Source organism: Tupaia chinensis, unplaced genomic scaffold (genome assembly GCF_000334495.1).
Source record: "Tupaia chinensis unplaced genomic scaffold, TupChi_1.0 Scaffold000704_1, whole genome shotgun sequence".
Classification (NCBI taxonomy): Eukaryota; Metazoa; Chordata; class Mammalia; order Scandentia; family Tupaiidae; genus Tupaia; species Tupaia belangeri.
In genome coordinates this window covers 128,180-145,059 of record NW_006160227.1, presented here as the reverse complement: position 1 = coordinate 145,059, position 16,880 = coordinate 128,180, and the positions used below count along the sequence as shown (strand labels likewise).

Here is a 16,880-nt window from a genome sequence, read left to right as displayed (position 1 = left end):
GGACGGTGTCTCTCTGTATCTCTCTCTCTGTTCTTTTAACTCATGATCTAAATACTTAAAAAGAAAAGCCAAAATGAGGGGCCAGTGGGTGGTGTAGTGGTTAAAAGGCTGGACCAACTATGACCAACTAGGGGTTGAGTCCTGAACCTGGTGGCTTGCTTTCTCACTTTGATCAAATTAAAAAAAATAAGAATCAATAAAAATAATTCTTTAATTAAAAAAAATGAAGAAGAAAAAGAAGGTCAGCCCCATGGTTAAGTGCTAAGCATAGGGAGCCTGATCCCACACGGCTGACAACAGTTCAAATCTCAGCCCCAGTGGTTGGAAGTACATGCTCAACATGAATGCAAGCGTGCCCCAAATCCTGGCAAGTGTGCCCCAAATCCTGAGAAAAAAGGACTGCAGTGTGACTATACCCCATTGCAAGTAGGTTCTCTCCCTCTCTCTCTCTCTCCCCCTCTCCTTCTGGCAAGAAAGAAAAAGAGAGATTAAAAAAAATGAGAGAAAACACAAGAAATTGAGAAAAACAGCGCCCTAAACACTAGACGGCTTGACACCTACCAAGAGGATTCAGTCATCTTCTGTCAATGATGCCCAGCTGGCTGCAAATAAATCGATCAGGGAGAGAAAGGGGCCCTTTCCTTTCTGGGTCACCCACCCTGCTGGTGTTTGCACCTACACTGAGTCAGGCAAGCTCAGCTCGCCTCGATGGGACGCTCCGAACCAGTGCCAGACACAAATGGCCTCTCTGAGAAGGGACAGCGGCAGGCAGGGGCCGAAGCTGCTGCTTTAACTTCACTCCAGTTTCCAGCAGGCCCTGGCAACATTTCTAGAGCTTGGAGTTTGGATAAATAAAAACAACTCCGAACTCCAGATTGATTTTGGATGTTGACAAAAGTCTTAATCAAATTCAATGCCAAAAAGGGGTTTGGCAATCGCAAAACCCTAGACACACCACGTGGGCCTTTGTTTGAAGTAACAGCTACAGCTCTCCCCATGGGCGCACCTCTCACGGTTGAACTAGAGCCACCAGGTGGCAGAAGAACAAGGCTGGGAATGAGCCAAGGCTGTCCTTAGGAAAAGACTGCGGGGTGACACTAATCCTCCCAACCGCTCCCTGCCTGTGCATGCTTCCAGAGCTTTATATGATTCTTGTAACTTCCTTTATTTATTTATTTATTTATTTTTTTTGCTGTAGGGCACTTGTGCTCACCAGAGAGACAGGAAGAAAGAAATCCTCCCCCAGGGGGTGGCCACAATGCAATCCCTTCTACTTCATTCTCCTCTCAGGATCTTGGACATGCATGCACATGTGCTTGGTGTGAGTTTTAAGCCGCCGGGTCCGGGACTTGAACCACAATTGACTACCTGGGAGTCCAGCGATATAGCCATTACGCCATCCGCTGGTCCCAATGCTTATCTTCTAAACCTCCCTCCTCCCGCAGTCACTGCCCATAGCCTAGTTGCACTTTGAGATAAGCGTTTCTGAACTCAGTAGGGAGACCTAAGATAAAGGCCTGAGGACTGGAGGGGCCGTGGCCTGTGCAGAGGGGCCAAGCAAAGGGCAGCCCAGGACGTGCCCGGAGAATCCAGCTCGACCTCCGCGTGCATCTCACTTGGAGATTTCCCAGGCCAGCTCCCTCCCAGGATCCTGCCCCAGTTCTGGCTTCATTTTACTTTTCTAAAACAAACTAAAAATAAGAATTTAAGAGCCCGAGAGGACCATGGGATTGGCAAGTCCAAACCCAGAAGGAGGACATACACGTTCAGATTCTTTTTAAATCAGTACTTTGGAAACAAGAAGTATATTCACCCAAAGGTAAAGACTGTGAGCTTGGTTCCCCCGTAGATAAAAGCAGGTCTACATCAAAGAACAACCTTAGTGTTCGCGTGACTGCTGTAATGCCACTTTTCTCCCCTTCTTTTTCTAAAATTTTAATTTATTACTATCACTTATTTAAAATTTGCTATAGGGCATATCTGCTACTGGAGATAGACAGACAGGGAGGGAAAGGGAAAGAGAGAGAGACTGAGAAAGCCTCCAGGTCTGGAACTTGAACCACAGTTGGCCATGTGGAAGTCCAACACCTTAACCACCATGCCACCTGCTGGCCCCATTCTCTCTCTTTTTAAAACTTATTTATTCTTGTTTATTTATTTATTTATTTATTTATTTATTTATTTATTTATTTAAATTTGCTAGAGGGCACATGTGCTTGTTGGAGAAAGACAGGGAGAGAGGGAGAGAGGGAGAAAGCATTCCCAAGGGGATAGCCAACCTGCAATTCCTTCTCCTCCATTCTCTTCGTGGGATTTTGGGCACTCATGCACATGCACACACACCCGGTTGCCAGGTGGGGTGCAGTCGCCTTAACCACCACACCACCAGCTTACCTAGCAGCTTGTTTCAAATCATTACATGATCCTCAGTCTCTGAGGACGTCCCTCACAAGGATCAGCAGGCCTGTAGGCTACTCATCTGTCACAATCGGGATCTGCCACCAGCCTGCAAACCAACTTCCTGGAGTGAACGGGGTGGTCTGCATGTCTCCTAACTCCTTCCCCCCAAAGAATCAGAAAAAGGATTTGGTCTTGCAGAGTTCTGCCTCTACCCCTAGGAAATAGGAGAAGACAATTTCTTTCTTTCTTCTTTATTATTATTATTATTTTTTTCCTTTCATTAAATAGATCCCCGTTGAAAGGAAAAAGAGCTGAGAAATGCTCACCTCTCTGGAGGAAGAGGACTTAGGGAAGGGGATTCCAGGGGCGTGTTCATTTTCTGACAGTTCATTGGGCTGTACGCTTAATGATTTATGTCATTATGTATTTTTCATTAGTAAAATGACTATTGCAGCTACCAGGTGGTGTAGAGGTTAAGGTGTTTAACTCCCACATGGCAGACTGTGGTTCGAGTCCTGGATCCAGTGGCTTACCTGCACCAGCATATGGGCATGCATGCCCAAAATTCCAAGAGGAGGATGGTGGAGAAGGGACTGCAGTGTGGCCATCCCCCCGGCCCCCGCCCCAGGCAGGGGGTGTTCCTCACTTTCCCTTTCACTGTCTCTGTCCCTCTGGCAAACTCACGCACCCTATGGCAAAAATCTTAGCAATAAATGATAAATAAAATGATATTTTTTAAAAAAATCACTCTTCACAGATGCACCCTATGGCAAAAACCTTAAAAAGAAATAAAGAAATAAGATGATGTTTAAAAAAATCACTCTTCACAGAACGCACCCTACGGCAAAAACATTAAAAATAAAGAAAGAAATAAGATGATGTTTCAAAATATCAGTCTCCATAGACAGAAAGTTGCTTATAATGATTTTTGCCTGCTTGCAGAATCTAATCCATGTACATTGGGTCACAGACTTAAAAAAAAAAAAAAAAGGAAATCTATAAGCTTATTTTCTCACCTTTAGTGGTTTTTCATGGCTTTCAAATTCAATAAGAGGTTTCTTCAGGCAACATTTCACTGGATCGTGGGGCCTAATCAAGCCTTTCTCTGTACTCGGTCAATCTCTAGAGGGGCCAAAGTCTGCCTGTGGTCCCACAGAGAGAACAAACAACCCTCAGGCCTCCCAGGTCTGACAAACAGGAGAGGGGAGGCCCAGGGACCACAGGAAGAGCTAAGGAACTTTCTCCAAATTACACAACGGGTTGCTGCTGGGGGGCCTCGGGTGCTCGGTCCAAGGACGATCACTTTTCTATGACATCTCATTCCACCGGGACCCATGAATAAACACTCTCCTCCAGGGAACTGAGGGAGAGGGAAAAAAGAAAGAGCCCAGAGAACTTTACTCGTCATTCTTTGCATGTACAGTGCACAAAGGGTTTACCAAGTGGTCACAGACTTAAAAAAAAAAAAAAAGGAAATCTATAAGCTTATTTTCTCACCTTTAGTGGTTTTTCATGGCTTTCAAATTCAATAAGAGGTTTCTTCAGGCAACATTTCACTGGATCGTGGGGCCTAATCAAGCCTTTCTCTGTACTCGGTCAATCTCTAGAGGGGCCAAAGTCTGCCTGTGGTCCCACAGAGAGAACAAACAACCCTCAGGCCTCCCAGGTCTGACAAACAGGAGAGGGGAGGCCCAGGGACCACAGGAAGAGCTAAGGAACTTTCTCCAAATTACACAACGGGTTGCTGCTGGGGGGCCTCGGGTGCTCGGTCCAAGGACGATCACTTTTCTATGACATCTCATTCCACCGGGACCCATGAATAAACACTCTCCTCCAGGGAACTGAGGGAGAGGGAAAAAAGAAAGAGCCCAGAGAACTTTACTCGTCATTCTTTGCATGTACAGTGCACAAAGGGTTTACCAAGTTCCCCTCCAACAGGAAACCGTTTGTCTTGGAGCGCCAGGAAGAGGAGGAGGGAAGTGCTGAATCGGCAACAGGGCGCTGCGACCCAGCCCAGTGTTTGTGTGGAAGCGATTTTTCCCCGATCCAAACACAGTTGCCTGAATGGACTCAGTCCACTTAAGGGGGAAAAGAAAGTTGTTTAAAGCCCTATAAATGGGGACCACACAACCCTGATTCACTTCTAAAGTTCTTTCTCCTCTTTCTTTTTTAGAAAGTAGCTAAAAATAAAGGCTTGAAAGAGGGAAATAATGTAAGCAAGTAATCACACACGCACACGCATGCACACACACTCACACACCCACCCACACACACACACACACACACACACACTGGGCTTTGCCCATATATGGCTGTGTTATTCTTCAGTCTTTGAAAAGGGCCAAATGAAGAGATGGTCAACAACCAAAATAATCCTTCAGACAGTGGGAAACAAGGAGAAAGAACCAGAAGAGTCGGTGAATGACGGGCCGGACCTTGGGGTGGCTCAATGGGGATGAATAAGACGGAGAGGGATTAGTTGCCATAGTACTCTGAAAACAGGGGCGCATGCATTTTGACGCTGGCTCCCTTTCTCTATAAAGACACTGTTCTGGCCCCTGGCCTCGGCACTGAGAAAACTACAACGGCGGTAATTTAACATACAGGACTTGAAAGGGGGAAACCAGTGCAGGGGCATGAGCGGAAACTGAACGAAGGCCCTTCTCTGTATAAACTCTGTAGAGGCTGCGGAAGCACATCCTGAGGTCAGGACAAAGGGCGGGAGGCCCTGAGAGATCCGTGTGCAATACAAGAGCATCTATGGCAGAGGTCGGCCCGGAAGTCAGCTTGCTCTTGATGGACAGCTGGCACCGTATCTGTCAGGTCCCACTGGAAATGTGTCCATAGATAAGATGGTCACATGTGTCATGTTCTATAAGGGGACTTTAAAAAGTTCACAGAAAATGGGGAGCAGCAGTTGGCATAATGGCTATGTCGTTGGACTCCCATGTAGTCATCTGCAGTTCAAATCCTGGACCCGGCGGCTTAAACTCAAGCCGGGCGCGTGTGCATATGTGCTCAAGATCCTGAGAGGAGAATGGAGGAGAAGGGATTGCAGCGTGGCCATCCCCCCGGGGAGTGATTTCTCACTTTCTGTCTCTCTGTCTCTCTCTGTCTTTCTGGTGAGTGCACATACCCTATAACAAAAACCTCTCCAAAAAAAAAAAAAAAAAGAAAAGGAAAAAAAAAAAAGTTCACAGAAAATGGAATTAAGTATGAGTTCATTTTGGTGCCCAAACCCTTGACCTCCATGCATAGCTGTTTCCGAAGCTGTGCATGAGCTTTCCAAAGCCCCCTTGTGTGACAGGTGGCTTCGTGTGAGAGGGCTGTGACAAAGGCAGTTGCAAGTTCAGTGTCCCACCCTGGGGGCCGTGGCTCTCTCTACGCGCAGAACCTCTGAAAGAACACTGCTCACAGGGCCGAGTGGGCTCCGATCGTGCCTCACCCACTAACCCTGTGCCCAGGGACAAAGTGTTTACCTTCCGATTCTTACTGTCAACTGAGCCGTGACAGTCTGTCCTAGACCAGGGGAGGTGGGCGTGGGGAGGGAGGGAGACCCGTGAGCTGACTACTCGCTCTGCTCTCTGCATTCACCTGTGGGTTGTTCCTGCGGCGCCCCAGGTGGGCCTGATGGGCACGACCACGCCTCCCCGATGGGGACAGCCTCCGTGTTACTGGCTGAAACCCCCATGGGATCCGGAGAGACCACCTGGAAAAGGTGAGACTGGGGAACCTCTTTCCTCCTCCAGAAAGGAGCTACTGAAGGGGTGATCTGAATTCGAAATTTCCAACCGCCCGCTTTTTGCTTTTCCACTCCCTCAGAGGCGGGCCTTCCTCATGACACCTCAGAGTCTTCTTCTGACAAGACTCCATGTCGCGGTGACACGGCACGTTTCTAATGGCTTTGCCATGCTTGCCCACAAAGGCGTTCTACCTGGGCAGGGAGTCAACAGTAACTGACAACAGTGGCAGAAATGGCAGGTGTCCCGTACCGAGGGCCTGGGGCGTACAGTGTGGCTGCGTCTCTACCACTACCAACTGCTACCATTTCCTCCCTTTTGTAGACACAAAAGCCAGGCGCTCACAGGCCTGACTGACTTGGCCAAGCAAAGCCATCTTACTAACCGCAGGGCTGGCACATGCGCCATGGTCTGGCTGATTCCAAAGCCTGTTCTTCCTACTTCTACTTCATCAGGAGGCCTCTGGTCCGCACGCTGAAGGCATCAGGGACTCTGGGCAATGTTGCTGATTTTCAATTTCTTCTTATCACCATCCCGCAGAACAAATACCTTTCCACGAGGCCTTATGTTTTTTTTTTTTGTTTTTTGTTTTTGTTTTTTTTTTGAGAGGTTTTTTTGCTATAGGGCGCGTGCACTCACCAGAAAGACAGAGAGAGATAGAGAGACAGAAAGTGAGAAATCACCCCCAAGGGGGGATGGCCACGCCGCAATCCCTTCTCCTCCATTCTCCTCTTGGGATCTTGGGCACGCACGCACATGCACCCGGTGTGAGTTTAAGCCACCAGGTCTGGGACAGTCTGCAAGGCTGACCTCCCTGGGAAGTTCCCAGGTTTGTACCCGAGGCCTCCCTCCCTGAATTTACCAGGTATGCATATGCCCACGATCCAGAGCTAGCCAAGGCTAGGTGGGGCATGGGGACCCTGCTAGGAGTGCTGTCAATCTCTTCTGTCTCTCTTCCTCATGGAAGAAATAACTAAACTTGAATAAAATAAAATAAAATAAAATAAAATAAAATAAAATAAAATAAAATAAAGCTCTCCTGGAGCTGACAGGTGGCATTGTAGTTAGGGTGGCAGATTCCCACATGGTCAACTACAGTTTGAGTCCTGGACCCAGTGGCTTTAAAATCCCACCAGGGGGACCAGCAGATGGCTTAGTGGTTATGTCACTGGACTCCCACACAGCCAACCACAGTTCAAATGCCAGACACAGTGGCTTGAAACTCATTCCAGGCACCTGAGCATGCATGCCCAAAATCGCGAGAGGAGAATAGAGAAGGGATTGCAGCATGGTCATCCCCAGGGGTGATTTCTCACTTTCTGTCTCTGTCTCTCTTTGTCTCTCAGGTGAGTGCATGTGCCCTATAGTAAAAATCTCTCTACAAGGAAAAAAGAAATAAAGGAAAACATGTCAGGTGTGTGCATCTGTTCGAAATTCCGAGAGGAGAATGGAGAAGGGACTGCAGCATGGCCATCTCCCATTGGGGGGGGGGTGAGAAATCACCCTCCTCCCATCTCTCTCCAGCAATCACATGCACCTATGGCAAAAATCAATCAATCGATCAATCAATACAGCTCTCTTACTGCCATTCCAGCTGGAGGACGAGGAGAGTAGAAGTGAGGTGGACTGGATGGTGGATCGGTAAAGCAGCCCCACATCCCTTCCCCCTCGCCCCGAAGAGATCAGGTCCGGCACTGTAACTTCACGTCCCAGTCACTAACCTGGTGGGGTACAAGCCCAAGAGAGGTCGGAGGCTCGCTCATGCGGTCGTCACTGCTGCTGGCGATGGCGTAGCCCCTGAGGAAAGGACACGTCAGAGCTGCTCATTCAACCAACACAACCGTTTAGCACATGGGGGCATGGTCTGGGGGGCGGCGGTGTCAGATTTGTAAGGTAACCGAACGCCCCCTGCCAGGCAGCACAAGTGAGCAGAATGAAGTTCCCGGGGAAGGAAAGCGGGAGAGTAAAAGGCCTGATTTGGAACGGAAAGACCAGAGCTTGTGACCACAGGCAAGTGAGCTTTTCTATGCCTCAAGTCCACCATCTATAAAACAGGAATAAGGAGGTCGTGATGAGTTAAGAATAGGTTAGCTAAAATCTGAGTGCAGGGCCAGCAGGGGGCGTGGTGGCTAACAGTGCGAGACTCCCACATGGCCTGAACCGAACAGCTTGCGTTCTCACTTTCTCTCTCTCTCTCTCTCTCTCTCTCTCTCTCTGGTGAGTACATGTGCCCTATAGCAAATTTTTTTAAATTAAAAAAAAAAAAGATAAATAAAATTAGATAAATACTTCTTAAAAAAAATGCTAAATGCAATGTTTGGCACATGGCAAGCCAGATATTAATCTTTTCAAAGATTCAAGAAGACCAAAAAAAATCACAGTTTTCATAGAGAATAAGAAATGTGTAAAATAAGATCAAGTGGAAATTCTAGACCTGAAACAGACAATAATGAAGTTAAAAACTGATTTTTTTTTTTGAGAAATATTTTTGCAGTACAGTGCACGTACTTGCCGGAGAGATAGAGAGAGACAGAAAGCGAGAAATCACCCCCCACCCCAGGAGATTGGCCACACCGCAATCCCTTCTCCCCCAGTCTCCTCTCAGGATTTTGGGTATGCTTGCACACACGCCCGGTGTGAGCTTCAAGCCATTGGGTCTGGGACTCAAACCGTGGTCAACTACCTGGGAGTCCAGCAATGCAACCATTACGCCATCTGCTGGTTCCAAAATATCCAATGCCTTTAATACACATTAGATATAGAAGAAGTATCAAGAAACAAAATGTACCAACTACATGACCATAATATCTTTGGGAGGGGGCTTAAACTGTATTTATCTAATTGGCAAAAATGAGTGTGCAGACATTGCCAGTTGCCTACCTTCTCCTCTTCGACCTTAGCACAATCGTACTCAGAGAAGAACGGAATTAGAATCAATGGATGAGTCTTCTGGGAAAGTCCCTTAAAAGGGCGCAGGGGCTCCATGACACAGCGGTAAAGGGCTGCTCAAGAGAACAGGTTCCACAGGACAGCCACTGTTTGAATCCCTAGTCTGGTCAGCCTGAGAAACAGTGGGCCCAAGTGTGAGTGCCTAGGATCGGATGGGCTGGAGGGCTGGAGGGGGATCATGGTGTGACCAGACTGTGCAGGAAGCTCAGCTCTGTCTCTCTCTCTCTCATCACACATGCACATCCTGGGGTTATTCTTTTCTTCTAAACTCTAACATAGAATATTGGAGGTCAGGGGCCAGCAGGTGGAGTGGTGGTTAAGGCACTGGACTCCTACATGGCCGACAATGGTTGTGTCCCAGACCTGGTGGCTTGCTTTCTCGTTTTCCTTCCTTCTCTCTCTGTCTCTCTCTGATGAATGCATGTGCCCTATAGCAAATAAAATAAATAAATGAGGGACCAGCAGTTAGCGTAATGGCTATGTCCCTGGACTCCCACGTAGTCGACCACGGTTCTAGTCTTGGACTCGGTGGCTTAAACTCAAGCCAGGCGTGTGTGCGTGTGTGCCCAAGATCCAGAGAGGAGAATGGAGAAGGGATTGCGGCGTGGCCACCCCCCTGGGGGGTGATTTCTTGCTTTCTGTCTCTTGTCTCTGTCTGTCTGGCGAGAACATGCGCCCTATAACAAAAACCTCTCCAAAAAAAGATAATTAATTAATTAATTAATTAATCAATTTTAAAATAAAGAATATAGGTCAAGTAGCCACCTTGTGACCATGAGGTGACAAGCATAAGGAAGAGAGCCAAGAGTGGCTAAGTAAAGATAAGAAGGAGCCCAAGTCTGAGGGCAAACGAAGGCCTTTATACCAGCTCCGCGTGCTTCCTCTGAACTTGCTGCAGAGGAGAGAAACGCCTTTTCTGCCAGTCACTGAGGATGAGTCTCTGCTAGATCAGGCTCCAACATAGAGGACGCACGTATCACCTCGCAAACGTCCAGGGCTAAGATGACCACTTGCTGGCAGAAGAAAAGCATGGAGGCCATAAGACCCCACCCAAATGTTTACTCCTTCTCATATCCAGTCTCCGAATCACTCTAGGATTCAACTCCGGAAGGATGCAGAGATGCGGCCCAAAGCTGGCATGGTGAGTTCTTTCTGGCCAAAGAACCAGACCCAGTTTTGTCAGTCTGTTTTTTTTTTTTTTTCCTATAGAATAATTTTATTTAACTTTATTTATTTACTTTAATTTGACCAGAGAGGGTCAGAAGAGAGAGAGAGAGAGAGAAAGAAAGAAAGAGAAAGTGAGAAAGCAAGCCGCCAGGTCCAGGACTCAACCCACCATCGGCCATGAGGGAGTCCAGTGCCCTTAACTACCACGCCATCTGTCAGCCCCCCAGTCTGGTCTTCTTGAGGGAAGAAAGAGCAATCCTTCTCAGAAGAGCCAGCCTGAGGAAGGGCCCAGAAAATGCTGATGAACAAGTGTCTACCACAGCTTTCTGTTCAAACACCGCCTCCTAGTGGCCAACTCACCCTTCCGGATGCTGCAGAACGGACACCATCAGCTCCACCGCCAGGGCTCCTGCGATCACGGCCAGGCCTGGACGGCTCACTGTGCACTGCTGGTCCAAGGTCCGGTCTCTGGTGGACTGCAGAGAGGCAATCACCCACGTGGGCTGAGAGTGCTACTCCATCAACTGTCTCAAGCATGCGCTCTTCCATGATCATGTCTTAAGATATAACCACATGCTCACTACTGGCAAAGAACAACCTGCCTGGGGCTGGCATGTGGCATAGTGGGTAAGGCTCTGGATTTCCATATGGCCAGCTGCAGTTCAAGTCCCGCCCCTGGGGGCCTGCTTTCTCACTTTTTCTTTCTCTCTCTGATCAAATTTAAAAATAATAATATGCAATTGGCATAATGGCTATGTTGCCGGACTCCCACGCAGTCGACCACAGTTCAAGTCCTGGGCCCAGTTGCTTAAACTTATGTCAGGTGCGTGTGCGTGCATGCCCAAGATCCCGAGAGGAGAATGGAGGAGAAGGGACTGCGGCATGGCCATCTCCCCTAGGGGGTGATTTCTCGCTTTCTGTCTCTCTCTGTCTGTCTAGTGATCACACGCATCCTATAGCAAAAATCTCTCAAAAAAAAAGAAAAGAAAAGAATAAAATTTTTTAAATAATTCTTTAAAAAATAGACAAATAAAAAACATCTAGCTGCAGATGATATTGCTTCTTGGGATTATCAAGAAAAGTAACATAAGCAACTGAGGTAACTAAGTGAGACAATATGCAAAAAAAAAAAAACCCAAAAAACCAAAAAGCCAACCAAGAAACCCCCCAAGAAAACCAAAACAAACAAACAAACAAACAAACAAAACAACAAAAACAACAGAGGCTTAAACATGTAAAGATCGGGGGCTGCCAGTCAAACACGAGGCCTCAGCTGCTTCAGACAACGGAGCTGCCCACGTGCTCCTTCAACTGACTCAGCTCAGCTCTCCTCAACAGGCTCAGTAGTGAAGAGACAGAGACCAGCGGAAAAGAGCAATCCGATGAAGTGTGAACGATTCTGCCCTGCTCGTCCGAGACCGAGTCTCAGAGTGACTGAGGGGAGGGCCATCATCTGCCATGCTCGCCGACCTCAGTTCCCATGTGCCTTTCACAACGTGGGCATCACGTCACCCCGACGGTGGACCCAGGGCCTCCGATTCCTGCTCCTGCATGTCTCCACACACAGCCTGCATCAGGAAAAGGAATTCTGACCTTCAGCTCTGGGAAAATTAGGGGTTGTCAGGGAGCATTTTGACCTCTATGTACATTTCACCTTAGGAACAGATTTTTTAAAAAGAATTCTTTAATTTAATTAGTTAATTTATTTAAATTTGTTATAGGGCACACGCGCTCATCAGAGACAGAGAGAGAAAGTAAGAGAGCAAGTCACCAGGTCTGGGAATTGAACTGTGGTCAGCCATGTGGGAGTCCAGCAACTTAACTACCACGCCAGTTGCTGGCTCCAGGACAGATGCTTCTTTAATATGACAGGCCTTTAATCCTGCTTGTTGGCCATAACTAAATAACAGGGCCAGTGATAAAACGTAACACCATGACGGAGATCCTTAAGTCATCCTTCCTCACTTAAGAGAATGGCTGTCTTCTCTTCTTCACATTGGAGAGGCATAAAATCCAGTCATCCAAAACAAGTCTACATTATTAAGAAACTATTTTTATTTAGAGACTTTCCCTATAGGGCACATACACTTGCTAGAGAGAGAGCGAGACAGAAAGCGAGAAATCATCCCTCAGGGGGATGGCCACGCTGCAATCCCTTCTCCTCTATTCTCTCGGGATTCTGGGCACGCACATGCGCCTGGTGTGAGTTTTAAGCCACCAGGTCTGTACTGAACTGTGGTCGACTACATGGGAGCTCAGCAACGCAACCATGACACCATTTGCTGGTCCCAAGAAACCAGTTTTTAAAGAAGGGAAACAGGAACAGAAGACGTCTCTGCTGTGGGTCACTAGAAAGTGTCACCTGTTCTGATAAAAGACCATTCCTAGAGACTGACTTGTGTGTCATTAACAATACAGACTCTGGGACCAGCAGGAGGTGGGTGGGTAAGGTGCTGGACTCCCACACAGCCAACCGCAGTTTGGGTCTCACAGTCTCAACCTGGAGGCTTGAAAAATCACATGGGGCGCGTATGCATGCACAGCCCAAATCCCGAGAGGAGAGTGGAGGAGAACGGATCGCAGCATGGCCATCCTCTGCAGGGGTGATGTTGCACTTTCCCTCTGTTTCTCCCTGTCTGTCTCCAGCAAGCACATACACCCTATGGTAAAAACCTTAAAAACGTATACAGAGAGGACCTGCCATCTCTACAATGTGGTCGTGCTGTTCAAAGCACACTCTTACGTGACCCACTTTTCCCTTCCCCATCAGGGCCGGTCACCCCATCAGCTACAAGATGTGCAGTTAAACGTGCATTTCAGATAAACAACAAATACTTTTTAGTATAAGACCTCAGATATTACCTGGGACATACTTACACTAAAAAGTGACTCCTTATTTACCCAATATTCAGAGTTAGCAGAGAATCCTGTATTTAACTAGCTAAATCCGACAAGTCTATGCTCCGCTCCCATTCTACAGAAGTACAGGGGGCTTCAGAGGCTCCTTTGGAATGACCCGTGACGCATCAAGGCCTGGACAGGAATTGGGTCTTCAGACTCCTCGTTTTTAATGCCGTCTTTACTAAAACAAGCCCTGCGACAACGCCGAGTGTTCTAGGGCCAGCCGACGCTGCAGTGTCCTGCCTGAGCTTCTCCCGGAAACAGTTTGGCTGTGTTTATATCGGTGAGTGAGAAACAGCTGCAGGGTTGACGAGGCCAGGCCAGGCTCACGGTGGCACAACACCCTCCCCCCCCGAAATGAGAGCTGTTTTCTTTTTGTACAGGACAATTTAAACATCATCAGTGAACGAGCTGGTCTCTGCACAAGTGGGTCGCTGGAAATATTTAGAACCACAGAGAGATCTACTTACATCTCCTGGGGCCACCACGTCATTGCAGAAGTAGCAGCCGAGTTTATAACCGGGGATGTTGGCAAACAGCGATGAGCCCAGGAGGTCGGCGGATGTCACAGGGTGGCTCGGACACAAGTCCCCAGCTCCCTGCTGCTTTGGCTTCTTTAGGCCATGTCTCATGACAACAAAGGTGTCGAATCCCAAGGCAGCATTGATGACCAGCTAAAAGTTCCAAAGAACAAAACAGCATTAAGAGATGTGTGTGTATGTGTATAAATTTATATAAATATATTTATGTATTATTTTTTTAAGAGGTTTTTGCCTTAGGGTGCATGAGCTTGCTGAGGGGAGAGCGAGACAGAGACAGAGATGGTGAGAGGGGAAGTGAGAAATCACTCCCTAAAGGGGTGGCCACACTGCAATCCCTTTGCCTCCATTCTCCTCCCAGGATCTTGGGGCACGCACATACATGCACCTGGTCTGAGTCTCAAGCCACTGGATCTGGTAGTCAAACCATGGCTACCGTGTGGGAGTCCAGCGATGTAACTGCTCCACCACCTGCTGGCTCCAACATATATTATATTTTAAGCTGTGGCTCATTTCATATTTGACAAACGCCCTAAAATTTCATTTTTGCATTTGATTATAATCAGGTACTAAAAGCTGATGATGGTAAAAAGCTAATCAATACCGAGGCCTTAATAAACAAAAAAGGCTTGATACATGATTAACATAAATTATCTCATTTAATTTTGTTTAAAACTTCCAACAAACAGGGACCAGCAGTTGGTGTAATTGCTATGTCACTGGACTCCCATGTAATCGACCGTGGTTTGAGTCCTGGACCCGGTGGCTTATACTCACGCTGGGTGCGTGTGCATGCGTGCCCAAGATCCCAAGAGGAGAATGGAGGAGAAGGGATTGCGGCATGGCCATCACCCCTGGGGGGTGATTTCTCGCTTTCTATCTCTCTGTCTCTGTCTGTCTGGCGAGCGCACGCACCCTATAGCAAAAATCTCTCTATTAAAAAAAATAAACTCTGAACAAACAATTCTCATTTATAGATAAGGGTATTGAAAATCAAGAGAAGTTGGTTCTATCACTTACCCCAGGCCGTTTAACTGGTAAGAGGTAGGTGTATAAACCAACACGCCATAGTTCTCAAACCCATCCTTTCTATCACTTTACTACACTTCATCAGGTCCAATTTTTTTTTTTTTTTTTTTTTGCCAGAGAGTACATACTAAAGAGAAAGAAACAGAGAACCCCCATAGGGCCTGGTCATACCACAATACAATTTCCCAGTTCTCCATCCCATCAGGATGCTGGGCTCACATGCACAAGTACCCAGTGTGTTTCTCAAGCCAGCTAGGCTAGGACTTGAACTGCAGTCAGCCACGTGGGAACTGGCACCCTATGCACAGTGCTTAACCACCGTGCAACAGGGCAGCCCGGATTTTGGTTTGTAACAGAGTTACTGAGATGTGATTCACACGCTGAACAAGTGACCCTCCACGTAGATTTTTCTTTTCTTTAAATATGAAAGTAAGTAGTGTTGCTATAGTTTTGTTTTACTTTGTTTTGTCTTGTTTTTTTTTTTTAAGAGAGATCTTTGCTGTAGGGCCAGTATACTCAGCAGAGAGACACAGAGAGATGAACAGAAAGCGAGAAATCACCCCCCCGGGGGGATGGCCACGCCGCAATCCCTTCTCCTCCATTCTCCTCTCGGGATCTTGGGCACACATGAACATGCACCCGGTATGTTTCAAGCCTTTGGGTCCCACACACTCTACCTTTCTCTTGCTGGCAGCAATGACGGTGGGAAGCCACCGGCTCTCCCTGGTGTCCATCAACAGAAAAATGACATCATGGCTTTCGATGAGCTGCTCCAGCTGCTCCACATCCCTGCGGGCCTGCTCCAGGGTGAGGCTGGAGAAACTCACTGGGTGCCCGGGCATGGGGATGCTCATGTTGTACCCTCTGGCGTTCTGGAGCGACAGGAGAAAGCAGAGGTTCAGGCATGTCAGACCCCACACTCCCACACAGCCAATGGCTCACACGCAGGGCCACTCACACCCAGGAACGTCTCTGGTGATTACGCTGCCCTCTCTCCCCTTACCATGTGCTCCGCCTTCTTCACCTCTGCAGCTGCTCTCGGCCCATCCTCCTGAGCCAGGATACAGAGGCAAGCAGAGACACAGAAATCACAGCTGCTTCCCCCTCCCCGGGCCATGAGGGAACTGCATGTCTCTGCTCCTCCTACCCCTGCAGGCCATGCCACTCTGTCACGGGACCCTCTGCATGCCCAAGGGCCCTCTTTCCAGCCGGGCATCTCTCCCTACTTGCTTCCACATCGCCTCTGCCCCCATCTGGGTCAGGCCTACCTATCTGTTTGTTTTAAATTAAGTAATTAATTGATGACTATTACTTTTAAAGTTTGCCATAGGGCACATGTGCTCACCAGAGAGACACAGAGAGAGAGAGGGAGAATGTAAGCCACCATGTTTGGGACTTGAACCGTGGACAGCAACGTTTAAGTCCAACATCTCAACCCCACCACGCCACTTGCCAGCCCTGGGCCTACTTGTTATATCCTCTCATGGCTACTGAGCTTCTGCCTCATGCACTTACTGTAGTTAAAATGGTTTGTGGAGTTATTTGTAAAAGACCCTCTCCTTTACTAGACTGTAAGTTCCATGTGGGGGGGAGAGTCATGTTTGTCTAGTTGCCCTGTCCCTAGCACACAGTAGGCCTTAAATAAATATCTCATGAGTAAGTAATAGATACCTGGACAAATAAGCAGGGGCAATTGCATTAGGTCACAGACTAGGATTTGGGTAAGCAAAAATCTCAGGCAGTTAAGTGGCAGCTCAGGTTCAAAGCCAGGTCTGCCTAGGCCCTCTGGGGGCTCCTAATGCTCTCTAGTGATAGAGCGGATTCTTCTTCCCAACTCCGCACTTCCCCCTTGAGTGGAACCATGCCACACGACTTTGCAGGATCTCCTGCTAGGGAGGTGCAGTATACCGGCCAGCCCCACTGACTTTGGGCTTGGACCTGTGGCTGTTTGGCGATGGAAACGGAAGACACTGTACAGGGCCACTGCTGAGCGGGGACTTTGAGAGGCAGGGTAACTGTCGACCCTTCGACCATGAGAGGACCCGGCTGCCTATTCCTTGGTCAGGCTAGTTTTTTTTTCCTCCTTTTTTTTTTTGAAGAGGTGTTTTTTCTAATTTTTTTTTTTTTTTTTTTTTTTTTTTTTTTTATAGGGGCA

At 47.8% G+C, this 16,880-nt stretch overlaps 1 protein-coding gene across 1 annotated transcript in view; it reads right to left on the bottom strand.

The window, feature by feature from the left end:
* ATG7 (autophagy related 7) overlaps positions 1-16,880 on the bottom strand; it is a gene marked incomplete at its 3' end in the record, with an annotated part of 183,734 nt that overhangs the window by 63,560 nt on the left and 103,294 nt on the right. The window contains 4 exon segments of the mRNA XM_014592471.2: positions 7,862-7,937; positions 10,617-10,732; positions 13,628-13,831; positions 15,403-15,597. Of these exon segments, the coding sequence (XP_014447957.1) occupies positions 7,862-7,937; positions 10,617-10,732; positions 13,628-13,831; positions 15,403-15,597 (591 nt within the window).